This window comes from Pseudophryne corroboree, chromosome 1 (genome assembly GCF_028390025.1).
Source record: "Pseudophryne corroboree isolate aPseCor3 chromosome 1, aPseCor3.hap2, whole genome shotgun sequence".
Classification (NCBI taxonomy): Eukaryota; Metazoa; Chordata; class Amphibia; order Anura; family Myobatrachidae; genus Pseudophryne; species Pseudophryne corroboree.
This window is the reverse complement of record NC_086444.1, coordinates 68087849-68113962: the sequence shown is the minus strand read 5'-3', so window position 1 is coordinate 68113962 and position 26114 is coordinate 68087849. Positions and strand designations below refer to the sequence as shown.

General features: G+C 44.5%; 1 protein-coding gene across 5 annotated transcripts in view; it reads left to right on the top strand.

The window, feature by feature from the left end:
• The window catches only part of LOC135055867 (threonine--tRNA ligase 1, cytoplasmic), a 407014-nt gene that overhangs the window by 307469 nt on the left and 73431 nt on the right, over window positions 1-26114 (top strand). For all 5 annotated transcript variants that reach the window (XM_063960452.1, XM_063960445.1, XM_063960437.1 and 2 more), the window contains 4 exons: window positions 3755-3878; window positions 4507-4628; window positions 13147-13264; window positions 25151-25215. In XM_063960452.1, coding sequence (XP_063816522.1) covers window positions 3755-3878; window positions 4507-4628; window positions 13147-13264; window positions 25151-25215 — 429 coding nt within the window. The remainder of the gene's footprint in view (window positions 1-3754; window positions 3879-4506; window positions 4629-13146; window positions 13265-25150; window positions 25216-26114) is intronic.

The window sequence follows — 26114 nt, the reverse complement described above, 5'->3', positions numbered from 1 at the left end:
ATCAAGAAGTCTTCGGGCAGATTGCAGGTCGGTGGGAACTGCCACAGGTGGACATGATGGCATCCCGCCTCAACAAAAAGCTACAGAGGTATTGCGCCAGGTCAAGAGACCCTCAGGCGATAGCTGTAGACGCACTGGTGACACCGTGGGTGTTCCAGTCGGTTTATGTATTTCCTCCTCTTCCTCTCATACCCAAGGTGCTGAGAATCATAAGAAAAAGAGGAGTGAGGACAATACTCGTTGTTCCGGATTGGCCAAGAAGGACTTGGTATCCAGAGCTGCAAGAAATGCTCACAGAGGACCCATGGCCTCTGCCTCTAAGACAGGACCTGTTGCAACAGGGACCCTGTCTGTTCCAAGACTTACCGCGGCTGCGTTTGACGGCATGGCGGTTGAACGCCGTATCCTAGCGGAAAAAGGCATTCCGGATGAGGTTATTCCTACGCTGATAAAGGCTAGGACAAACGTGACGGCTGAACATTATCACCGTATATGGCGAAAATATGTTGCTTGGTGTGAGGCCAGGAAGGCCCCTACGGAGGAATTCCAGCTGGGCCGGTTCCTTCACTTCCTACAGTCGGGAGTGACTTTGGGCCTAAAATTGGGTTCCATTAAGGTCCAGATTTCGGCCCTATCCATTTTCTTTCAAAAGGAACTGGCTTCTCTTCCTGAAGTCCAGACTTTTGTAAAGGGAGTGCTGCATATTCAGCCTCCTTTTGTGCCTCCAGTGGCACCTTGGGATCTTAACGTGGTGTTGAGTTTCCTGAAGTCACACTGGTTTGAGCCACTCAAAACCGTGGAGTTAAAATTTCTCACCTGGAAGGTGGTCATGATATTAGCCTTGGCTTCAGCTAGGCGTGTGTCAGAAGTAGCAGCTCTGTCACATAAAAGCCCCTATCTGGTTTTCCATATTGACAGGGCAGAATTGCGGACCCGTCCACAATTTCTGCCGAAGGTGGTGTCATCCTTTCATATGAACCAACCTATTGTGGTGCCTGTGGCTACTCGTGACTTGGAGGATTCCGAGTTACTAGATATGGTCAGGGCTTTGAAGGTTTATGTAGCCAGAACGGCTAGAGTCAGGAAAACTGAGTCGCTGTTTATCCTGTATGCACCCAACAAGCTGGGTGCTTCTGCTTCAAAGCAAACTATTGCTCGCTGGATCTGTAACACGATTCAGCAGGCTCATTCTACGGCTGGATTGCCGTTTCCAAAATCAGTAAAAGCCCACTCCACTAGGAAGGTGGGCTCTTCTTGGGCGGCTGCCCGAGGGTTCTCGGCATTACAGCTTTGCCGAGCGGCTACTTGGTCGGGTTCAAACACTTTTGCAAAGTTCTACAAGTTTGATACCCTGGCTGAGGAGGACCTTGTGTTTGCTCATTCGGTGCTGCAGAGTCATCCGCACTCTCCCGCCCCTTTGGGAGCTTTGGTATAATCCCCATGGTCCTTACGGAGTCCCCAGCATCCACTAGGACGTTAGAGAAAGTAAGATTTTACTTACCGGTAAATCTATTTCTCGTAGTCCGTAGTGGATGCTGGGCGCCTGTCCTAAGTGCGGACTTCTTCTGCAATACTTGTATATAGTTATTGCTTAAATAAGGGTTATGTTTGGTTGCATCAGGGTTGATCTGATGCTCCGTTGTTGTTCATACTGTTAACTGGGTAAGTTTATCACAAGTTATACGGTGTGATTGGTGTGACTGGTATGAGTCTTGCCCTGGATTCCAAAATCCTTTCCTTGTACTGTCAGCTCTTCCGGGCACAGTTTCTTTAACTGAGGTCTGGAGGAGAGACATAGAGGGAGGAGCCGGAGCACACCAGTATCCAAATTCTTTCTTAGAGTGCCCTGTCTCCTGCGGAGCCCGTCTATTCCCCATGGTCCTTACGGAGTCCCCAGCATCCACTACGGACTACGAGAAATAGATTTACCGGTAAGTAAAATCTTATTTTTAATTACCTACTGGTAAATCCTTTTCTCGTAGTCCGTAGAGAATGCTGGGCAGCGGCGCCTGCCCAGCGCTTCGTTATCCTGCTATGGTTCATTCAGTACTGCTTTGTTCTTGGTTTAGTACTGTTGTTACTCGGTTAAGTAATGTTGTTGTTCAGCCGTTGCTGATTTTTCAAGCTGGTTAGCTTGGTTTGCCTTGTATGTGTGAGCTGGTGTGAATCTCACCACGATCTGTGTAAATTCCTTCTCTCGAAGTTGTCCGTCTCCTTGGGCACAGTTTCTAGACTGAGTCTGGTAGGAAGGGTATAGAGGGAGGTGCCAGCCCACACTATCAAAGTCTTTAAGTGCTCATGGCTCCTAGTGGACCCGTCTATACCCCATGGTAATAATGTGGACCCCAGCATCCTCTACGGACTACGAGAAAAGAATTTACCGGTAGCTAATTAAAATCCTATTATCTCCAGTTATATTAAGAAGTCATTAATATTGTTTATTCTTAGTTTATGTTGGAGACTTAAATTGTCCAAACTTTTGAAAAGTCTTCAAGTGCGTTATTCCCACTGCAGTGGTGAAGGTCTGCAACTACTAGTTTAAAAATTCAGGTTGGTACATACGTACAAAGGGGGTAATTCAGACCTGATCTTAGCAGCAAATTTGTTAGCAGTTGGGCAAAACCATGTGCACTGCAGGGGGGACAGATATAACATGTCCAGAGAGAGTTAGATGTAGGTGGGTTATTTTGTTTCTGTGCAGGGTAAATACTGGCTGCTTTTATTTTTACATTGCAATTTAGGTTAATGTTTGAACACATACCACCCAAATCTATCTCTCTCTGCACATGTTATATCTGCCCCCCCTGGAGCGCACATGGGCCCTCATTCCGAGTTGTTCGCTCGGTAAAAATCTTCGCATCGCAGCGATTTTCCGCTTAATGCGCATGCGCAATGTCCGCACTGCGACTGCGCCAAGTAAATTTGCTATGCACTTAGTAATTTTACTCACGGCTTTTTCATCGGTCTGGCGATCGTAATGTGATTGACAGGAAATGGGTGTTACTGGGCGGAAACTCGCCGTTTTATGGGCGTGTGGGAAAAAACGCTACCGTTTCCGGAAAAAACGCAGGAGTGGCCGGAGAAACGGAGGAGTGTCTGGGCGAACGCTGGGAGTGTTTGTGACGTCAAACCAGGAACGACAAGCACTGAACTGATCGCAGATGCCGAGTAAGTCTGAAGCTACTCAGAAACTGCTTCGAGGTGTGTAATCGCAATATTGCGAATACTTCGTTCGCAATTTTAAGATGCTAAGATTCACTCCCAGTAGGCGGCGGCTTAGCGTGAGCAACTCTGCTAAAATCGCCTTGCGAGCGAACAACTCGGAATGACCTCCATGGTTTTGCCCAACTGCTAACAAATTTGCTGCTACGATCAGGTCTGAATTACCCCCAAAGTAAAAGCTAAACTGGCTCTCGATAGATTGCGGAGTGTTAGTCTTTAGGTCTTGAAGGTCACTGGGTGAATTCCTGGTCTTGACATGAAAACCAGATTCTGGTTGGACTGCCTTTGTATGCCGCCACTCTGGAGTCTGGGTTTGTGTTTAGCTGTGACTTAGATCCCTGCAGATCCACCTTACACAGTTTGTGCACAATTGAATAATACATGTAGCCAAGGTCCCTGAGGATAAACCCTTTCTTGACCCACCAGTCTGCGTATGGTTTGTGTTGTAAAACCTCTCCCCAACTTCATTTTCAGGGGCAGTCTTTTTTTTCTTATGCTCATCTATTTATTGCATGTCCTATGTCTTTTGCAGTCAAGGGCTGGCCGATAATACAGTTGTTGCAAAGGTGAATAACGTTGTTTGGGACCTTGATCGCCCGTTGGAAGAGGACTGCAAAGTGGAGCTGCTGAAATTTGATGATGAAGAAGCCCAAGCGGTAAATACTGAATGCATTTGTTTCTTGAATGCTCAGACAGATGTGCAGTGGTATGGCTGCGCACTACGCCATAGGTGGTATGACGGCGCACTATGCCATAGGTGGTATGACGGCGCACTACACCATAGAGACGGGTATCAATGGTTAATGTAGCACAGATATAAGTTTGTAGCTTAGAACCGAGTGATGCGTCGTGTCATCTGTAAATTGTTTGCATATTATAGTGAATAGTGTGGAAAATAATAAAATTGCGTCTGAATTGTAACATAAGACATATTAACTTTTTGAACTAAACCATGTTATTACTATTTATCATTATCCTTTAATTATAAGTTGCTGCTAAGTGGCCCTAATGTCGTAACAGGAAATGTTACAGATAAACACAATTCACTATAACACGGCATAAACACTGTGTAAGAGGACACATGAGTGACTGTAATTACAGCAACACTAGCATCACTGTCCACTGACTGGCTGGGAGCATACTGGAAATAAGGATACTGCAGGAATAGAATAGGGTCAGGGGCCCTGCTCGTGACCGTTTACTGACAGCAATACAAGCATGATACAGATGGCCATATATGTTATACGTTGGTGCTCTAAGTAACCTGTTTCTTTCCTGTGACAGGTGTTCTGGCACTCCAGTGCCCACATTATGGGTGAAGCTATGGAACGGGTGTATGGCGGATGCTTGTGCTACGGCCCTCCTATTGAGAATGGGTTTTATTATGACATGCATCTTGAAGACGGGTAAGTGGTTTCTTGTTAGAATATTAACACAAGAGAAAAGTAAATGGGAAATATTTTAATAGACGGCAGCTCACACAATGAGGATCTGGGTGTCCTCAAATGAAAGGACACAGGGTCCAAAGAGTTAATATATCAAATGTGAGCGCACAAATAAATTTAAATAGAAATTTCTAGTTTAATCAGAGGCTGCTGGTTTAATAAAAATACCTTTATTCATCTCCTAGAAACAATGAATTACATAAAACATTTGTCAAAACATCTCAATAAAAATAGCAATGAAAAAAAGAATAAATGTAGTATAAAATATAAGCTCTAGCCAATTGGACTTTTGTGTCAATAAATGGCATGCATACCGGTATATTAGTTTAAGTCAAGCACAACGCCTCCTACAGTCCTGCTGGTTAGTAAAGCTGTTATCTCCCTCCAGGGGACTTATTGGTATCGATGTTAAAAAGCTGTTAGATAAGCATATTTAGTATTTATGATAAGAGAGTCATAGTCCCGTACTATTTGCTGCTGAAGTAGCTGTTTGCTTTTACAACTTTGTTCAGGCAATGATGTTTAGCAGCAGTTGTATAATTTCATGATATGGTGCAGGTATTTATTTGTTCCCCAGCATGACACTCCTGTGGGCAATGCTTACCCCTCCACACTGCGGCGGTTCTGGTGTCGTCTGCCTGGCTGGGTAGTACTGGCGGCGTGCAACTATCTCTGGCTGAGCATTAGACGCTGAAGCGTATGGTGTGGCAGGGAGTGTTTGGTCGCGGACCGCGACTTCCGGGTTTTTCGGAACTTCCGGTGCGTTCCACCTGACATTCTTGATCACCTGACGCGTTTCTCCGCCTTTAGTGGGTGGCGGTTTCCTCAGAGGTTTAGGTTTCCATTTGTGCAGTCTCTATTTATCCCCCTCAGGGACTCCTCATTGGTCAGAGATTTTTTTAAGGACATTATTAGTAACAGCTAATCGATTCCTACTTAGGATACCCAATTAGACCAGCTGTAAAATTCAATTATGCCTTTCTATAGAGCTTTAGTATTAAGTATTACATACTATATATATATATATATATATATATATATATACAAAATATTAATACACATATAAAATAAATATATGATAAAAAATAATAATATATATTCTAATAACCACATTGAGGTGTCGTAGATCTTATGATAAATATCTAGTCTATATACCTAAATCTTGATTAACACTTATGTAATGTAAACCATTACACAAATTTACGTCACTAGATTTACATATGACTATGTTCTAGAAGACACCTGTATTTGAAATATTTTCTTCAAGGGACATACAGACATATTTTTAGTGTTCACTCTAGGAGTGAAAAGGGGCAGGGCGCCGGACTCCGGGGGCACATGTGCGCGCGCCCAAAACGGGGGCGCGGCCACGCAAATTAGGGCGTGGCCACACGTACGTCATTTTAGGGGTCGGTGCGGCCCACAGACGCTACTATAGAGAGCGTCTGTGGCCGGCGACGTCACTGTTGGGGGCGTGCCCAGCACCTCCGTCGGTGCTGGGCTTCCCCCAGCTCTCTCCCAATGCGTGAATGGATGCCACGCGCATGTGCACGGCATTTATACACGCCGGGAGGGCAGGAAGCGGACGGCTGTTCTAGCAGGGCGCCGCAAAAGGGGCAGGGCGGGTTTTGCCTGCTAAAAAAACGGGCAGGGCGCGGTGCCCTGCTAAAACAGCCTAGAGTGAACACTATATTTTTATTAAGAATATTTTCTAAAAGAAACACATATGTATATAGCTGTGATATATTATTAAGCTCTATGTTCTCATTTAGGCCTAAGGGTTCCAGGGTCTTTAAGCGAAAAATCCAGAAGGCCTCTTTCCTACATAAAGCAGCTCCTGGTAGAATATAGAACCACTAAAGTTCAAAATATTCAATTAGAGAGAGAAAAAATTCAGGAACTTCTGAAGCCCTTTGAAAATACCACTGAGTATAAAGAGAGAGACCAATGGGTAAATGATAAAATAGAAGCATATGAAAAAATCATATGAAAAAACTGTCATACAGATGAAAGACCATAAGTTAGAGAGAGATAGAGGAGACTATGAAACTGTTACGGTGAGGACATATAATAGAAAAAGGGGAGACTACTCTAGATCTCAAAATAGGCAACCACGTAGAGATCGCTCTAATAAAAGATGGAATAGTAATACACAAAATAGATCAAGGTGTAGTACTACAAGATACGGTAGACTACATCAAAGAGGCCAATGCACAGCTGAGTAATCCCCTTTTTTATAAGGTTCTGTGTTCTAATCCTACTGTCAAATTTCAGATTGAATATAAAGCCATCTTGGATGAAGCGTTGGGTAGGGGAACAATATCCAGAGATACTTGGCACTTTTTGTTTACCCCACATCCCATCACTCCGGTTTATTATCATTTGCCCAAATTACACAAATCACTCACGTCACCCCCGGGGCGCCCTATTATTTCTGGTATTGGGTCAATCACCTCAAATTTCTCGCACTTTGTGGATGCTCACCTCCAGGGATATGTAATTCAACTTAAATCATATATAAAGGACACCACACATTTTTTTAAATATGTTGAAGACAGTCAAGTGGAAAAATACATATTATTTTCTAATATGTGACGTAGAGTCTTTATACTCCAACATACCACATGAGAAAGGACTACAGGTTATAACCGATGTCTTGGAAAGGGATAAATCAATTGATGACAGTCTGAAATCCCTGGTGGTGGCATCCATAAAATGTATCCTAGAGCACAATTATCTTACGTTTAATCACAAGTTTTATTTACAGTCACGTGGGACTGCCATGGGGACCAGGTTCGCCCCGAGTTACGCTAACCTCTATATGGGCGCACTGGAGGAGGAGCTCATTTGGGGGGCGGGTCTCGGGGCGGGCCTGGTCCTCTATGGCAGATATATAGACGACTTATTTTTTATTTGGTATGGGGATCTTAATTCCATCACATCACTCTTATCACATCTGAATAAAAACACATATGGATTAAAGCTCACCCATACATGTGATCCCCAACATATTACTTTCCTGGATGTTGCTCTCCTGTCCGACGGTGAAAATATACATACAGAAACATACTTTAAACCGGTTGACACAAATAACTTTTTAAAGTATAGTAGCAGTCACCTTAGGGCTTGGCGGGACAATATCCCAAAGAGCCAATTTCTAAGAATAAAAATAATTTGTTCTAGAGACCACAGGTATAAGGAACAGGTCATGAGAGTACATTCCTCCTTTGAAGAACAGGGCTATCCAGATTACATTTTAGGTAAAGCGTTGGAGGATGTGGAAAAACAGGATAGAAATAGTCTTCTGATTAAGATATCTTCTAAGGAGCAATCAAAATATAGAAAGAGAGACGCATACAAGGGAAAATGTGTCTTTGTAACACAGTACAATACTCATGCTACCAAGATTAACCAAATTATAAGGAAGAATACCCCACTTTTAGCAATAGATCCCCTGTTAGAATTAGAGATAGGGCAAAACATCAAAATTGTGTACAAGAAATCTGAAACGTTACAAGCCAAGTTATCACCTAGTATGTTTAATATCGATAAAAAGAAAAAAAGACACGCAATAGCTAATAACAGAGGGATAAGGACAATGCCATCTGCCAACCTTCTGGACAAATTGAGAGAAAAACCTAAGGGCTTCTTTAGGTGTGCCAGAAACAAGTGTCTTACTTGCATGAATGTGAATTCGTGCAATAAGACATTTGAATCAAGAGTTACAGGTGAATCTTTCACCATAGATGGTTTTTTAAATTGTGAATCCACATATGTGATTTATCTTGTAGAATGTGGGTGTGGGTATCAGTACGTTGGACGAACCATTAGAAAACTAAAAGTACGTTTTCTTGAACACCGAAGAAATATTATAAATAAAAGCATCGCACATAGTGCATCATGACACACAAATCAATGTAAACAAGGTAATATCTCTAATGTTCGATTAAAGGCTCTTGAACAGATCAAGATAACCGAAAGAGGAGGTGATAGATTTAATGCTTTATGTAGGAAAGAGGCCTTCTGGATTTTTCGCTTAAAGACCCTGGAACCCTTAGGCCTAAATGAGAACATAGAGCTTAATAATATATCACAGCTATATACATATGTGTTTCTTTAAGAAAATATTCTTAATAAAAATATGTCTATGTCCCTTGAAGAAAATATTTCAAATACAGGTGTCTTCTAGAACATAGTCATATGTAAATCTAGTGACGTAAATTTGTGTCCTGTGTTTCTTTATCCAGAGAACAGTGTATTTTATATCATAAGGTATCAGTAAATACTGAATAATATGTGTTCTCACACCAAATAATAATATCTTTAGGATGGTATGTATAATGTTATCCGTATGGTAGAATACTAGAGAGAGTAATTCCCACTAAATATGTGTATCAATAAGCCCTTATTATATATGTATAATCTGTTTTTAAGCTGATACAAAATTTATTTCTGCTAGTGATCTCCCCATTTGTACTCATTTTCTGGACTTGATTGCTGTACCCCACACATCCATATCTATATGTGTCTGTATGTTCTATTCCATCTTACTCCATCTATGCTCTTTGTTGTATATCAAGGAAGGTATAGGTTGTGTATCTTTTAGCCATTAGGGTTTAAAAGTATTCTCCGTGATTACAATTAGTATTAATTACCATTAATGGTTTAAATTACATAAGTGTTAATCAAGATTTAGGTATATAGACTAGATATTTATCATAAGATCTACGACACCTCAATGTGGTTATTAGAATATATATTATTATTATTTTTTATCATATATTTATTTTATATGTGTATTAATGTTTTGTTTATATAGTGTGTAATACTTAATACTAAAGCTCTATAGAAAGGCATAATTGAATTTTACAGCTGGTCTAATTGGGTATCCTAAGTAGGAATCGATTAGCTGTTACTAATAATGTCCTTAAAAAAATCTCTGACCAATGAGGAGTCCCTGAGGGGGATAAATAGAGATTGCACAAATGGAAACCTAAACCTCTGAGGAAACCGCCACCCGCTAAAGGCGGAGAAACTCGTCAGGTGATCAAGAACGTCAGGTGGAACGCGCCGGAAGCTCCTAAAAACCCGGAAGTCGCGGTCCGCGACCAAGCTCTCCCTGCCACACCATACGCTTCAGCGTCTAATGCTCAGCCGGAGATAGTTGCAGGCCGCCAGTACTACCCAGCCAGGCAGACGACACCAGAACCGCCGCAGTGTGGAGGGGTAAGCATTGCCCACAGGAGTGTCATGCTGGGGAACAAATACCTGCACCATATCATGAAATTATACAACTGCTGCTAAACATTATTGCCTGAACAAAGTTGTAAAAGCAAACAGCTACTTCAGCAGCAAATAGTACGGGACTATGACTCTCTTATCATAAATACTAAATATGCTTATCTAACAGCTTTTTAACGTCGATACCACTAAGTCCCCTGGAGGGAGATAACAGCTTTACTAACCAGCAGGACTCTATGAAGGGATTGTGTTGTGCTTGATTTAACAAACTAACATACCGGTATGCATGCCATTTATTGACACACAAGTCCAATTGGCTAGAGCTTATATTTTATATTACATTTATTCTTTTTTTCATTGCTATTTTTATTGAGATGTTTTGACAAATGTTTTATGTAATTCATTGTTTCTAGGAGATGAATAAAGGTATTTTTATTAAACCAGCAGCCTCTGATTAAACTAGAAATTTCTATTTAATTTATTTGTGCGCTCACATTTGATATATTAACTGTTAGAATATTAGAAAGGGAGCTTAGCAGCACTTCAGATGTAACGTTCTGGAGCTCTCCCCTGTGACACATGAGCAGATGTGCTATTATCGGGCGTTCTTCTCACATGGTGGTTGGATGAGGGGCTTTAATGGGGGCTTCTACCTCTATAAATGACTTGTTCTTCACTGGTTTTTGCATATATTGCATCTACTACGAACTATCTTGATTTATTGTCATAGTTTCATTGGGTGCCTTTTAGCCGTGGGTTTATATCCGAGTGCAGCAATGCTTTCTTTGTCATTGCTGTGGGATAAAACTCTGCTCTCATCCTCTATTTAATATCACACAAATGTAGTCACAGATCAGCTAAGTGCCGTATCCAAGGGAAGCATATAACTTTGTCTGAGATGTATAAATGGCGTAACATCAGAGAGGTTAGCAAGAAATCTAGGAGAGTATACATAGTCCCATAAATTAGTAATCTGAAGGCGGTAATACATTTTAGGCCATCTGTTACTGCTGCTATCAATGGGAACTGTATTCTCTGCCAGCCCAGTAAAGCATGCTGGGAGTTGTAGTTCAAACGGCTCATATGTGATACCATGTCTTATTATTCTTTTTTATCTGCAGTAAAAGTTCTACATGGTGTGCACTCTGAATGGCCCTTTAATGTTATGGTGTTTTAAGTGTCTGATAAGAAACCCATTACACCATTGAGCTGATCTAATATCTTCAGCACCATAAAATGGAATTCTTATAAAAGCAAACAAATTCTGCACAAATAAATGGAGTGGAAAGATAATCTATCCTTTATCTGATTGCTCACATAAAACTGAGCTGCATTAACGAACTGAGCACATTACCCAAACCAGAATGGTAAATGTTTCTGTGGCGCTTCATAAACTCTTTTGGTTTTATCATGTTAGGAGTACGTGTGATTATGTTGACAGGATTTTATCACTGTAGTGTATTAGGGGGGATATTCCTTTATTACTTGCCACGGTTGGCTGGTTTGCACAAGGTTGTTTAAACCAAATGAGTATTTTTAGGGGGGGGGTGGGACACTCTGGATTTTTTATTATGCTGCCACTACAGGCACGGCGCAGTGACTTCATTTAAAAGAAAAGAAAAAAGCCTATTATAAGGGAATTCCCCTGGTATTATTCCACAATCGTGTTGCTTGTACTCTTCGTTTGAGTGAGCTGAACCAATGCAGTAAATTCACACACTCATCAGAGATATAGGGAGGGTGAACCAGATCTCAGAGGTACTAAATCTGCCTAGCGTCAGCTAAGACTTCACAAACTCCTCCCCTAACAATCCTATAGGAAAGGTGAAAACCACAACTAACATTCTCAGTCTTAAAGGGTAAACAACTCCCAACACATTAAAGAGGCAAGACACAGAGAAACACCTCATAGGTAAGCTTACCATACTCTCCCTTTAAACTGGGACACAACCGTGAATTATATAGTGGGTTTTTTTGGGGTTTTTTTTTTTTTTTTTTAAACTTTTTTTTCCCCTCCAACCCTGTGTCTTGGTAACACAATCTGATGAATGTAGCGTAGCATCTTTAGTTCTATACCTCATTATGTCTGTGATGATGGCACTCTGACATAAGCAAGTAGCAATGCTTTCCCACTTGCACACTCATAAGTTTCAGGTACAGTGAGTAGCCAGCAAGAAACTGTAGAATCCAAGTGCGTCAAGGAACAGTCACATGACTTGTAGCACTTGATACATGGGGATAGCTTTAAGGTGTTGGGTGGTGTAAATGTAAAATATTCAGCCAGTTTTCAGGAGAATGCCGCATTTCCTTAATGACCTCTCTATGCAACATATTGCCTGGTTCCTAGTCAATAGGTAGGCTGCATCATCATAAGAGTGTTGCAGCCTATCCAGTGCCACCTAGGAGAGCAGAGGGTTGCCACTGATTGGTGCAGAAGGTTGGATTAGCCGACACGTAGGGCAGACGGCCAGTTGTGGACGGCTGGTACATTTTATTACATCCTTTTGCTTATTATAGCCTAAGGTTTTGTACCATTTCCCATAATCAATCCTGCAGCGTAAGAGGAAACTTATGTTGTCCTAAAATAAATACGTAACACAGGAGAGGGTTCTTTGGAGTTGCTATATCAAACCCCATAGAGTGCAGTGAATCGTGCCCATATATTTCTCAGTACAACGTTTATTACTGTATAACCGAGACATATATGGCCACGATTCACTGTACTCTATGGGGCTTATGTATCAAGCAGTGAAAAAAAGTTGTTCATACTAACAAATCGGCTTCTACCTATTTTCTAGAATGTACTTAGCAAATGCTACCTCATAGCTGCTTGGTTGCCATAGGCAACTTCTCCACTGACACACTCCTCCATTCTTTTCACTGCTTCGTACATCAACCACTATAGAGTAAATCGTGCCCATATATTTAACTGAGCAGTTATACAGTAATAGTTACACTAGACCAGTGATGGGGAACCTTTGGCACTTGTGCTGTTGTTGAACTACACATACCAGCATGCCCTGCTACAGTTTTGCTCCTTGGCTATGCTAAAACGGTTGCAGGGCTTGCTGGGATGTGTAGTTCAGCAACAGCTGGAGTGCCAAGGTTCCCCATCACTGCACTACACCCTACTTATAAATCTGTATCTCCCTCGGAGTAAGTAGAAAGCGGAGCTGGCTACACAGGGCAATCTCCCTTCGCTGTGTTGTGTAACAGCAATGTGATGTTTGTATCCCAGGGGGGTGTCCAGCAATGACTTCTCCAGCCTGGAAAATCTGTGTAAGAAGATTGTGAAAGAGAAGCAGCAGTTTGAGAGGTTGGAAGTCTCCAAAGAAACTCTGCTGGAAATGTTTAAGGTAAGGCGGAGAATCACGATGCTTCCTTCACTTTCACTGCGCTTTCATTGGGCCGTGCCGGTCAGATGTTCTATGACCGTATTAGGGCTCAGATCTTAATGGTGTTAGTAGCGCACTGTAACCTATAGCAACCAATAAGGGTTTTAGCCTTCAATAGTCTGAATACACCAGACTCCTAGAAGCTGGTATCTGGTTGGTACCTATGTAGTGCTCAATCTGTATGGTTCTATTACTGATCTGAATATTACTATTGGATAACCTAGCAGAGGACAGCTACACACACTTACCAACTGTGTACAATAATCCTTAGGACAACACAGCCTAAACTGATGGTTGCCTTCTATAAAGAGGCAACAAATTATTGATGATTTATAATCATCGATGGTTTTAACTACTTTTGGGGTGGGGGGGGATTGAGGGAGAAGAGCGAAACCAGATGGTTTCCTGTCATCAATGACACAGAATAAACCAATGGTTTTGTGTGTGTGGTTTTTTTTTCTTCTTTACAAGGTGTTCGGACATGGAGTACAGCTCCGCCCTCCCAACCCCAGCAAGGCCCCACCCCCAGGCTCTGATTGGCCTGCACCTGAGTTAATAGTAAAGCCTGTTGAAACCATTGATGGTTCCGATGCAGATAGTTTTTATACCATCAAGGTTATTCATCAGTGATGGTCATCCATGGTTAACCCACCGCTGGCCAGCCATAATATCAGTCAAATATTACAGTTGATATGTTTTTGAAACTGCTGATAACAGATGGTAATAGCTCATTATAATATGGTTTATTAAGTTGACCATGTAGATCAGGGGTATTCAACATGTGACCCTCCAGCTGCTGTAGAACTACACATTCCAGCATACTCTGCCACAGTTTTACCATACCCTAATAGCAAAACCATGGCAGGGTATGCTGGGATGTATAGTTCCACAGGTACTGGAGGGCCATGTGTTGAATACCCCAGATGAAGACACACAATTTGGTTTAAGTACTTCTGTGTGTGCATTTTTTATTGTATCTCTTATCCTGCATTTGATGTACAGTACATTACATAACAGGTCAGTCAGATTATGTAGTATGGGTGTGGGCGATAGTGTATGGAGGCGGGTGTGGGGGATAGTGTATGTAGTACGGGTGTGGGGGATAGTGTATGTAGTACGGGTGTGGGGGATAGTGTATGGAGGCGGGTGTGGGGGATAGGGTATGGAAGCGGGTGTGGGGGATAGGGTATGGAGGCGGGTGTGGGGGATAGTGCATGGAGGCGGGTGTGGGGGATAGTGCATGGAGGCGGGTGTGGGGGATAGTGTATGGAGGCGGGTGTGGAGGATAGTGTATGTAGTACGGCTGTGGGGGATGGTGTATGGAGGCGGGTGTGGGGGATGGTGTATGGAGGCGGGTGTGGGGGATGGTGTATGGAGGCGGGTGTGGGGGATAGTGTATGGAGGCGGGTGTGGGGGATAGTGTATGGAGGCGGGTGTGGGGAATAGTGTATGGAGGCGTATTTGGTTGTCTCATCCTCTTTATATTAAAGATTTTAAGTTCTTAATTGCTCTGTGTACTCCTTGCTGGATAAACTGGTCCTGCAAAACCTCCCAGTTGCCAGGATAGTCCTGCCCAGTACAGATCCTCACTGGGCTGGAGACATGTACATCAGATTTGGGTTTCTGAATGTATATAACAAAAGATCCCTACACACATTACAAATTGTTCATACAATCTAATTTTTATTGGATTAAGTTGAATCTTTATTGGATTGTACGTCAGGCTCTGAGATTGGATTGTTAAAGATCCTATCATTTTTGGAATTAAGAATAGTGCGTACTTTTGGGGTGGGGGGGGGATTGAGGGAGAAAAGCGAAACCAGATGGTTTCCTGTCATCAATGACACAGAATAGACCAATGGTTTTTTGTGTGTGTTTTTTTTTTTTCTTCTTTACAAGGTGTTCGGACATGGAGTACAGCTCCGCCCTCCCAACCCCAGCAAGGCCCCACCCCCAGGCTCTGATTAGCCTGCACCTGAGTTAATGGTAAAGCCTGTTGAAACCATTGATGGTTCCGATGCAGATAGTTTTTATACCATCAAGGTTATTCATCAGTGATGGTCATCCGTGGTTAACCCACCGCTGGCCAGCCATAATATCAGTAAAATATTACAGTTGATATGTTTTTGAAACTGCTGATAACAGATGGTAATAGCTCATTATAATATGGTTTATTAAGTTGACCATGTAGATCAGGGGTATTCAACATGTGACCCTCCAGCTGCTGTAGAACTACACATTCCAGCATACTCTGCCACAGTTTTACCATACCCTAATAGCAAAACCATGGCAGGGTATGCTGGGATGTATAGTTCCACAGGTACTGGAGGGCCACGTGTTGAATACCCCCGATGAAGACACACAATTTGGTTTAAGTACTTCTGTGTGTGCATTTTTTATTGTATCTCTTATCATCCTGCATTTGATGTACAGTACATTACATAACAGGGCAGTCAGATTATGTAGTATGGGTGTGGGGGATAGTGTATGGAGGTGGGTGTGGGGGATAGTGTATGTAGTACGGGTGTGGGGGATAGTGTATGTAGTACAGGTGTGGGGGATAGTGTATGGAGGCGGGCGTGGGGGATAGGGTATGGAGGCGGGTGTGGAGGATAGTGTATGTAGTACGGGTGTGGGGGATAGTGTATGTAGTACGGGTGTGGGGGATAGTGTATGGAGGCGGGTGTGGGGGATAGTGTATGTAGTACGGCTGTGGGAGATAGTGTATGGAGGCGGGTGTGGGGAATAGTGTATGGAGGCGGGTGTGGGGGATAGTGTATGGAGGCGGGTGTGGGGGATAGTGTATGGAGGCGGGTGTGGGGGATAGTGTATGGAGGCGGGTGTGGGGGATAGTGTATGGAGGCGGGTGTGAAGGATAGTGTATGTAGTACGGCTGTGGGGGATAGTATATGGAGGCGGGTGTGGGGGATGGTGTATGGAGGCGGGTGTGGGGGATGGTGTCTGGAGGCGGGTGTGGGGGATAGTGTATGGAGGCGGGTGTGGGGGATAGTGTATGGAGGCGGGTGTGGGGGATAGTGTATGGAGGCGGGTGTGGGGGATAGTGTATGTAGTACGGGTGTGGGGGATAGTGTATGTAGTACGGCTGTGGGGGATAGTGTATGTAGTACGGCTGTGGGAGATAGTGTATGGAGGCGGGTGTGGGGGATAGTGTATGGAGGCGGGTGTGGGGGATAGTGTATGGAGGCGGGTGTGGGGGATGGTGTATGAAGGCAGGTGTGGGGGATGGTGTATGGAGGCGGGTGTGGGGGATATAGGGTATGGAGGCGGGTGTGGGGGATATAGGGTATGGAGGCGGGTGTGGGGGATATAGGGCATGGAGGCGGGTGTGGGGGATATAGGGTATGGAGGTGGGTGTGGGGGATATAGGGTATGGAGGCGGGTGTGGGGGATATAGGGTATGGAGGCGGGTGTGGGGGATATAGGGTATGGAGGCGGGTGTGGGGGATATAGGGTATGGAGGCGGGTGTGGGGGATAGGGTATGGATGCGGGTGTGGAGGATAGGGTATGGAGGCGGGTGTGGGGGATAGTGTATGTAGTACGGGTGTGGGGGATAGGGTATGGAGGCGGGTGTGGGGGATATAGGGTATGGAGGCGGGTGTGGGGGATATAGGGTATGGAGGCGGGTGTGGGGGATAGTGTATGGAGGCGGGTGTGGAGGATAGTGTATGTAGTACGGCTGTGGGGGATAGTGTATGGAGGCGGGTGTGGGGGATAGGGTATGGAGGCGGGTGTGGAGGATAGTGTATGGAGGCGGGTGTGGGGGATAGTGTATGTAGTACGGGTGTAGGGGAGAGTGTATGTAGTACGGGTGTGGGGGATGGTGTATGTAGTACGGGTGTGGGGGATGGTGTATGGAGGCGGGTGTAGGGGATAGTGTATGGAGGCGGGTGTGGGGGATAGTGTATGGAGGCGGGTGTGGGGAATAGTGTATGGAGGCGTATTTGGTTGTCTCATCCTCTTTATATTAAAGATTTTAAGATCTTAATTGCTCTGTGTACTCCTTGCTGGATAAACTGGTCCTGCAAAGCCTCCCAGTTGCCAGGATAGTCCTGCCCAGTACAGATCCTCACTGGGCTGGAGACATGTACATCAGATTTGGGTTTCTGAATGTATATAACAAAAGATCCCTACACACATTACAAATTGTTCATACAATCTAATTTTTATTGGATTAAGTTGAATCTTTATTGGATTGTACGTCAGGCTCTGAGATTGGATTGTTAAAGATCCTATCATTTTTGGAATTAAGAATAGTGCGTATCTGCGCAGCTCCTATGTGGTGGAGTGGGTGAAGTGTCCTGCTGCCTCAAAACATGCAAAAGACATTTGTACAGTGGAACAAAGGTTTTCTGCGCTGAGCACTAAGGGGTGAATTGGGTATGGCTGGAGGAGAGAGGGTATAGATAAAATAAGAGAGAAAAATTCACTTAATGTACAAAAAAGTTGTACGTGTTTATTTAGTAATATAAATGTTTAAAACACATCAGCGGTGTAAATGCCAAAATCATATACAAAATTGCACAATAAAAAACTGTTTGCTCCAGAAATGATATAAAACATATAGCATAATATAAAACTGCATACTTTTTTTTTTTCTAAAAACCGTATGATGTAGCTTGGGTTATCACCTAAACGGTGGATAAATGTCCAGAGAACTGTTATACTTAGCGTAAATGGCTGCAGTCTGTCTGCATGAAAGAAGCACAGTTTTAGGTCCTCCAGCAGACTCTGTGTCCCTTTTGTTACAATGGGATTCCTTATTCCAGTGGAATAAATGTAGTAACGCTGGTGATGGATCAAGCGTCAAAGTTCAAAAAGTTCCTTTGAGCTCCTTAAAGGAGGCACTCACCCTATTTTTTGGGGTCCCCTTTCAAGGTGGTTTGCAGCACCTCCTTCCTGCTTTCCGTCTGGGTGGCTTGGATGGCTGTCCACGCTGGCGTCTTGGTGCATGCAAAGCGCCGCTTTTCAGTGTCTTAGAGCCCTTCCTGGTTCCTTGAATGCAAGCTGCAACTCATGGTTTAAACCAGCCAACACTGCCGCTACTGAAGGAGCAGGGCGCATTTTGTCCTTTAAAAATCGGACAGGACACAGCACCCTGCTAAAACATCCTAGCGTGAAGACTGTAAGACTAAATTCAAGTCTCAGAGTGGTGGGAGTAAGAAAGGGAGGTTGAAGACTAATGACTTCCTACATACATGTTTTCTCTATCGTCCTAGTGGATGCTGGGGTTCCTGAAAGGACCATGGGGAATAGCGGCTCCGCAGGAGACAGGGCACAAAAAGTAAAGCTTTAGGATCAGGTGGTGTGCACTGGCTCCTCCCCCTATGACCCTCCTCCAAGCCAGTTAGATTTTTGTGCCCGGCCGAGAAGGGTGCAATCTAGGTGGCTCTCCTAAAGAGCTGCTTAGGAAAGTTTAGCTTAGGTTTTTTATTTTACAGTGAGTCCTGCTGGCAACAGGATCACTGCAACGAGGGACTTAGGGGAGAAGAAGTGAACTCACCTGCGTGCAGGATGGATTGGCTTCTTGGCTACTGGACATCAGCTCCAGAGGGACGATCACAGGTACAGCCTGGATGGTCACCGGAGCCTTGCCGCCGGCCCCCTTGCAGATGCTGAAGTAAGAAGAGGTCCAGAATCGGCGGCAGAAGACTCCTCAGTCTTCTAAAGGTAGCGCACAGCACTGCAGCTGTGCGCCATTTTCTTCTCAGCACACTTCACACGGCAGTCACTGAGGGTGCAGGGCGCTGGGAGGGGGGCGCCCTGGGAGGCAAATGAATACCTATTTTGGCTAAAAATACCTCGCATATAGCCTCCGGAGGCTATATGGAGATATTTAACCCCTGCCAGAATCCGTTAAGAGCGGGAGACGAGGCCGCCGAAAAAGGGGCGGGGCCTATCTCCTCAGCACACAGCGCCATTTTCCCTCACAGAAAGGCTGGAGGGAAGGCTCCCAGGCTCTCCCCTGCACTGCACTACAGAAACAGGGTTAAAACAGAGAGGGGGGGCACTAATTTGGCGATATGCTTATATATATATTAAGATGCTATAAGGGAAAACACTTATATAAGGTTGTCCCTATATAATTATAGCGTTTTTGGTGTGTGCTGGCAAACTCTCCCTCTGTCTCTCCAAAGGGCTAGTGGGTCCTGTCCTCTATCAGAGCATTCCCTGTGTGTGTGCTGTGTGTCGGTACGTGTGTGTCGACAGGTAGGAGGACGATGTTGGTGAGGAGGCGGAGCAATTGCCTGTAATGGTGATGTCACTCTCTAGGGAGTCGACACCGGAATGGATGGCTTATTTAGGAAATTACGTGATAATGTCAACACGCTGCAAGGTCGGTTGACGACATGAGACGGCCGACAAACAATTAGTACGGTCCAGACGTCTCAAAAACACCGTCAAGGGTTTTAAAACGCCCGTTTACTTTAGTCGGTCGACACAGACACAGACAGGGACACTGAATCCAGTGTCGACGGTGAATAAACAAACGTATTCCTTATTAGGGCCACACGTTAAAGGCAATGAAGGAGGTGTTACGTATTTCTGATACTACAAGTACCACAAAAGAGGGTATTATGTGGGATGTGAAAAAACTACCATAGTTTTTCCTGAATCAGATAAATTAAATAAAGTGTGTGATGATGCGTGGGTTCCCCCCGATAGAAAATTATGGGCGGTATACCCTTTCCCGCCAGAAGTTAGGGCGCGTTGGGAAACACCCTTTAAGGTGGATAAGGCGCTCACACGCTTATCAAAACAAGTGGCGGTACCGTCTATAGATAGGGCCGTCCTCAAGGACCAGCTGACAAGGCTGGAAAATATAATAAAAAGTATATACACACATACTGGTGTTATACTGCGGCCAGCGATCGCCTCAGCCTGGATGTGCAGAGCTAGGGTGGCTTGGTCGGATTCCCTGACTAAAAATATTGATACCCTTGACAGGGACAGTATTTTATTGACTATAGAGCATTTCTATATATGCGAGATGCACAGAGGGATATTTGCACTCTGGCATCATGAATAAACGCGATGTCCATAACTGCCAGAAGATGTTATGGACACGACAGTGGTCAGGTGATGCAGATTCCAAACGGCACAGTATGGCCGTATACAGGAAGAGGACTTGTTTGGGGTCGGTCCATCGGACCTGGTGGTCACGGCAACTGCTGGAAAATCCACCGTTTTTTACCCTAAGTCACATCTCTGCAGAAAAAGACACCGTCTTTTCAGCCTCAGTCCTCTCGTCCCTATAAGATCATATCTGCCCAGGGATAGAGGAAAGGGAAGAAGACTGCAGCAGGCAGCCCATTCCCAGGAACAGAAGCGTTCCACCGCGTCTGACAAGTTCTCAGCATGGCGCTGAGACCGTACAGGACCCCTGGTTCCTACAAGTAGTATCCCGGGGGTACAGATGGGAATGTCGAGACGTTTCCCCTTCGCAGGCTCCTGAAGTCTGTTTTACCAAGTCTCCCTCCGACAAGGAGGTAGTATGGGAAAAAATTCACAAGCTGTATTCCCAGCAGGTGATAATTAAATTACCCCTCCTACTACAGAAAAGGGGTATTATTCCACACTATATTGTGGTACTGAAGCCAGAAGGCTAGGTGAGACTTATTCTAAAAATTTGTTTTTGAACACTTACAAAGGTTCAAATTAAGATGAAGTCACTCAGAGCAGTGATAACGAACCAGGAATAAGGGGACTATATAGTGTCCCGGGACATCAGGGATGCTTACCTCTATGTCCCAAATTTGCCCTTCTCACTAAGGGTACCTCAGGTTCGTGGTGCAGAACTGTCACTATCAGTTTCAGACGCTGCCGTTTGGATTGTCCACGGCACCCTGGGGTCTTTACCAAGGTAATGGCCGAATTGATGATTCTTCTTCGAAGAAAAGGCGTCTTAATTATCCCTTACTTGGACGATCTCCTGATAGGGGCATAGTCCAGGGAACAGTTGGAGGTCGGAGTAGCACTATCTCGGATACTGCTACAATCAGCACGGGTGGATTCTAAATATTCCAAAATCGCAGCTGATCCCGACGACACGTCTGCTGTGCCTAGGGATGATTCTGGACACAGTCCAGAAAAAGGTGTTTCTCCCGGAAGAGAAAGCCAGGGAGTTATCCGAGCAAGTCAGGAACCTCCTAAAAACAGTGCATCATTGCACAAGGGTCCTGGTAAAAATGGTGGCTTCCTACGAAGCAATTCCATTCGGCAGATTTCACGTAAGAACTTTTCAGTGGGATCTGCTGGACAAATGGTCCGGATCGCATCTTCAGATGCATCAGCGGATAACCCAATATCCAAGGACAAGGGTGTCTCTCCTGTGGTGGTTATAGAGTGCTCATCTTCTAGAGGGCAGCAGATTCGGCATTCAGGATTGGATGCTGGTAACCACGGAGCCCAGCCTGAGAGGCTGGGGAGCAGTCACACAAGGAAAAAATTTCCAGGGAGTGTGATCAAGTATGGAGACTTTTCTCCACATAAATATACTGGAGCTAAGGGTAAATTTATAATGCTCTAAGCTTAGCAAGACCTCTGCTTCAAGGTCAGCCGGTATTGATCCAGTGGGAAAAACATCACGGCAGTCGCCCACGTAAACAGACAGGGCGACACAAGAAGCAGGAGGGCAATGGCAGAAACTGCAAGGACTTTTCGCTGGGCGGAAAATCATGTGATAACACTGTCAGCAGTTTTTCATCCCGGGAATGGAAACTGGGAAGCAGACTTCCTCAGCACGACCTCCACCCGGGAGAGTGGAAACTTCATTGAGAAGTTTTTTCCACATGATTGTAAACCGTTGGGAAATACCAAAGGTGGACATGATGGCGTCCCGTCTGAACAAAAAACGGGACAGGTATTGCGCCAGGTCAAGAGACCCTCAGGCAATAGATGTGGACGTTCTGGTAACACCGTGGGTGTACCAGTCGGTGTATGTGTTCCCTCCTCTGCTTCTCATACCTAAGGTGCTGAGAATTATAAGACGTAGAGGAGTAAGAACTATACTCATGGCTCCGGATTGGCCAAGAAGGACTTGGTACCCGGAACTTCAAGAGATGCTTACAGAGGTCTTATGGCCTCTGCCGCTAAGAAGGGACTTGCTTCAGCAAGTACCATGTCTGTTCCAAGACTTACCGCAGCTGCGTTTGTCGGCATGGCGATGGAAAGCCGGATCCTAAGGAAAAAAAAGGCATTCCGGAAGAGGTCATTCCTACCCTGGTCAAAGCCAGAAAGGAGGTGACCGCACAACATTATCACCACGTGTGGCGAAAATATGTTGCGTGGTGTGAGGCCAGGAAGGCCCCACAAAGAAATTTCAACTCGGTCGTTTCCTGCATTTCCTGCAAACAGGAGTGTCTATGGGCCTCAAATTGGGGTCCATTAAGGTTCAAATTCGGCCCTGTAAATTTTCTTCCAGAAAGAATTGGCTTCAGTTCCTGAAGTCCAGAAGTTTGTCAAGGGAGTATTGCATATACAAACCCCTTTTTTGTGCCTCCAGTGGCACTGTGGGATCTCAACGTAGTTCTGGGATTCCTCAAATCACATTGGTTTAAAACCAGTCAAATATGTGGATTTGAAGCATCTCACATAAAAAGTGACCATGCTCTTGGCCCTGGCCTGGACCAGGCGAGTGTCAAATTGGTGGTTTTTTCTCAAAAAAGCCCATATCTGTTTGTCCATTCGGACAGGGCAGAGCTGCGGACTCGTCCCCAGTTCTCTCCCTAAGGTGGTGTCAGTGTTTCACCTGAACCAGCTTATTGTGGTGCCTTGCACCTACTAGGGACTTGGAGGACTCCAAGTTGCTAGGAGTTGTCAGGGCCCTGAAAATATGTTCCAGGACAGCTGGAGTCAGAAAATCTGACTCGCTGTTTATACTGTATGCACCCAACAAGTTGGGTGCGCCTGCTTCTAAGCAGGCGATTGCTCGTTGGATTTGTAACACAATTCAACTTGCACATTCTGAGGCAGGCCTGCCACAGTCTAAATCGGTTAAGGCCCATTCCACAAGGAAGGTGGGCTCATCTTGGACGGCTGCCCGAGAGGTCTCGGCATTACAACTCTGCCGAGCAGCTACGTGGTCAGGGGAGAACACGTTTGTAAAATTCTACAAATTTGATATCCTGGCAAAAGAGGACCTGGAGTTCTCTCATTCGGTGCTGCAGAGTCATCCGCACTCTCCCGCCCGTTTGGGAGCTTTGGTATAATCCCCATGGTCCTTTCAGGAACCCCAGCATCCACTAGGACGATAGAGAAAATAAGAATTTACTTACCGATAATTCTATTTCTCGGAGTCCGTAGTGGATGCTGGGCGCCCATCCCAAGTGCGGATTATCTGCAATACTTGTACATAGTTACAAAAATCGGGTTATTATTGTTGTGAGCCATCTTTTCAGAGGCTCCGCTGTTATCATACTGTTAACTGGGTTTAGATCACAAGTTGTACGGTGTGATTGGTGTGGCTGGTATGAGTCTTACCCGGGATTCATAATTCCTCCCTTATTGTGTACGCTCGTCCGGGCACAGTACCTAACTGGCTTGGAGGAGGGTCATAGGGGGAGGAGCCAGTGCACACCACCTGATCCTAAAGCTTTACTTTTTGTGCCCTGTCTCCTGCGGAGCCGCTATTCCCCATGGTCCTTTCAGGAACCCCAGCATCCACTACGGACTCCGAGAAATAGAATTATCGGTAAGTAAATTCTTATTTAAATCGTAGAAAGCAAGGCCAACTTCCTCTAAAAAGTACATCTACAATTTGGACACCTACACCTTTAATTAACCATGACCACACCCGTATCCAGCCCCAACTGAGGAAATAAAAGAAAACTAAAGAGCCTAAAGGACAAAGGAGAAAAACCATGTCTCTCTCACCAAGCCACATAAGGCCACCAATGTGATTGTAATGAGCTGCAGAAACGGGCTTACGGGCACTGATCATAGTTGGAATGATTGCTGCTGAGAGCCCTTTCCTCCTCAGGATTGAGATCTCAACAGCCATGCTGTCAAACACAGACGGGGCAATGCAGGGTGGCCGAACAATCCTTGCTGCAAGAGGTTCGCACAAGGTGGAAGAGGCCTCAGATCATCTTACAGAAGATGTTGTAGGCCAGACTACCATGACTGACAAGACTAAACCAGTTTTATTGTCACTCGTTCCCTTTTGGCACGTTTTAGAACCTGGGGAAGAAGAAGAAATGAATGGAACAGGTAGAGCAGTTGAAAGTTCCACGACACGGACAGAGCGTCTTCTGCCAGAACTCCTGGATCTCTTGGTCTAGAGAGGAACCTTGTGATTTAGCCGAGACACCATCAGATCAACGTTTTGTAGACCACACCTTTGCACCAGATCCTGAAAGATGTCTGGGTGAAGAGACCACTTTCTGTAAAGATGTTGATTACTATATACTGTATAGACTGCTTCCCAATAGTTGACCTCAGGAGTGAATATTGCCACTGTGGTGGGAACATGGTTCTCTTTCCACTTGAGAATTTTTAATTGCTAAGAAACTTCTTGTGTCCCCTTGATTGATATACGCCACTACCGTAGCTTTGTCGGACTGAATCTTTACTTTGCACCCTAGAACAAGTGGTTGAGCTGCTGTCAGAGCATTGAAGCTGTCCCTGAGTACAGGAGAGATCTACAGTACTTATCTCATGGTAGTAATGGAATTTTAAAGTTGCAAAGTTTTAGGATAGTTTAGTGCTCCTAATATCCTATTGTTTACATTTTAGTGTCAGATCTATTTTGTTATATTTTGCTGCTACGCATGATTTTATCCTTTTCCTAAACCCATTCAAGCCCTTTTTCATTTTCTTTTCATTAGTATAACAAGTTCAAGTGCAGAATCTTAAATGAAAAAGTCGACACTCCAACCACTACAGTGTACAGGTAAGTCATATAGAGTATTAGGCTAGTGCTTACTGTACTGTAAACAAACAAAATAAATCAACCACCTGCGCGCCTTGCTTGTGAACAGGCTGCTGGAACTCAAAGTGACTAACACCAATCACGAAATACAATACAAACAAGGAAGTCGTTCCTGCGCACTGAAAAAAAGGGTATACAACACTTTATATTAGGTGTCTGTGGGGGTGTGGGGTTCATCAAATCGACAGTGTCTAGGTCGACAATGTTTAGGTCGACCACTATAGGTCGACAGTCACTAGGTCGACATGGATGGAAGGTCGACAGGGTTTCTAGGTCGACATGTGCTAGGTCGACAGGTCTAAAGGTCGACATGAGGATTTTATTTTATTTTGGTGTCGTTTTCTTCGTAGAGTGACCGGGATCCCAAATTAGTGCACCGCGTCCCCTCGCCATGCTTCGGGCATGGTGCCTTCGCTCCGCTACCGCTTCGCTCGGCACACTTTACCGTTCCAATCGTAGTCCACGTGGATCGTTAAGTATGAAAAAATTCAAAAAAAGAAAAAAATGTGAAAAACTCAGGTCGACCTTTAGACCTGTCGACCTAGCACATGTCGACCTAGAAACCCTGTCGACCTTCCATCCATGACGACCTAATGACTGTCTACCTATATTGGTCGACCTAAACATTGTCGACCTAGACACTGTCGATCTTCAGACCGGATCCCGTCTGTGGATATTTAACCCAAATACTGATATATCTCGATCAGAAAAAACAAAAATAGAAATATTTTTTTTTTTAAAAACCAGAAAAAAAGGTCCCAATGGAGTCAATTAGGGTAACAGTCAACTTAAGTGTCAGGGATTTCATAAAATCTCTTATCTGGTCTCTTCCTGGATCCTCCAACCAATGCAAATGGCAA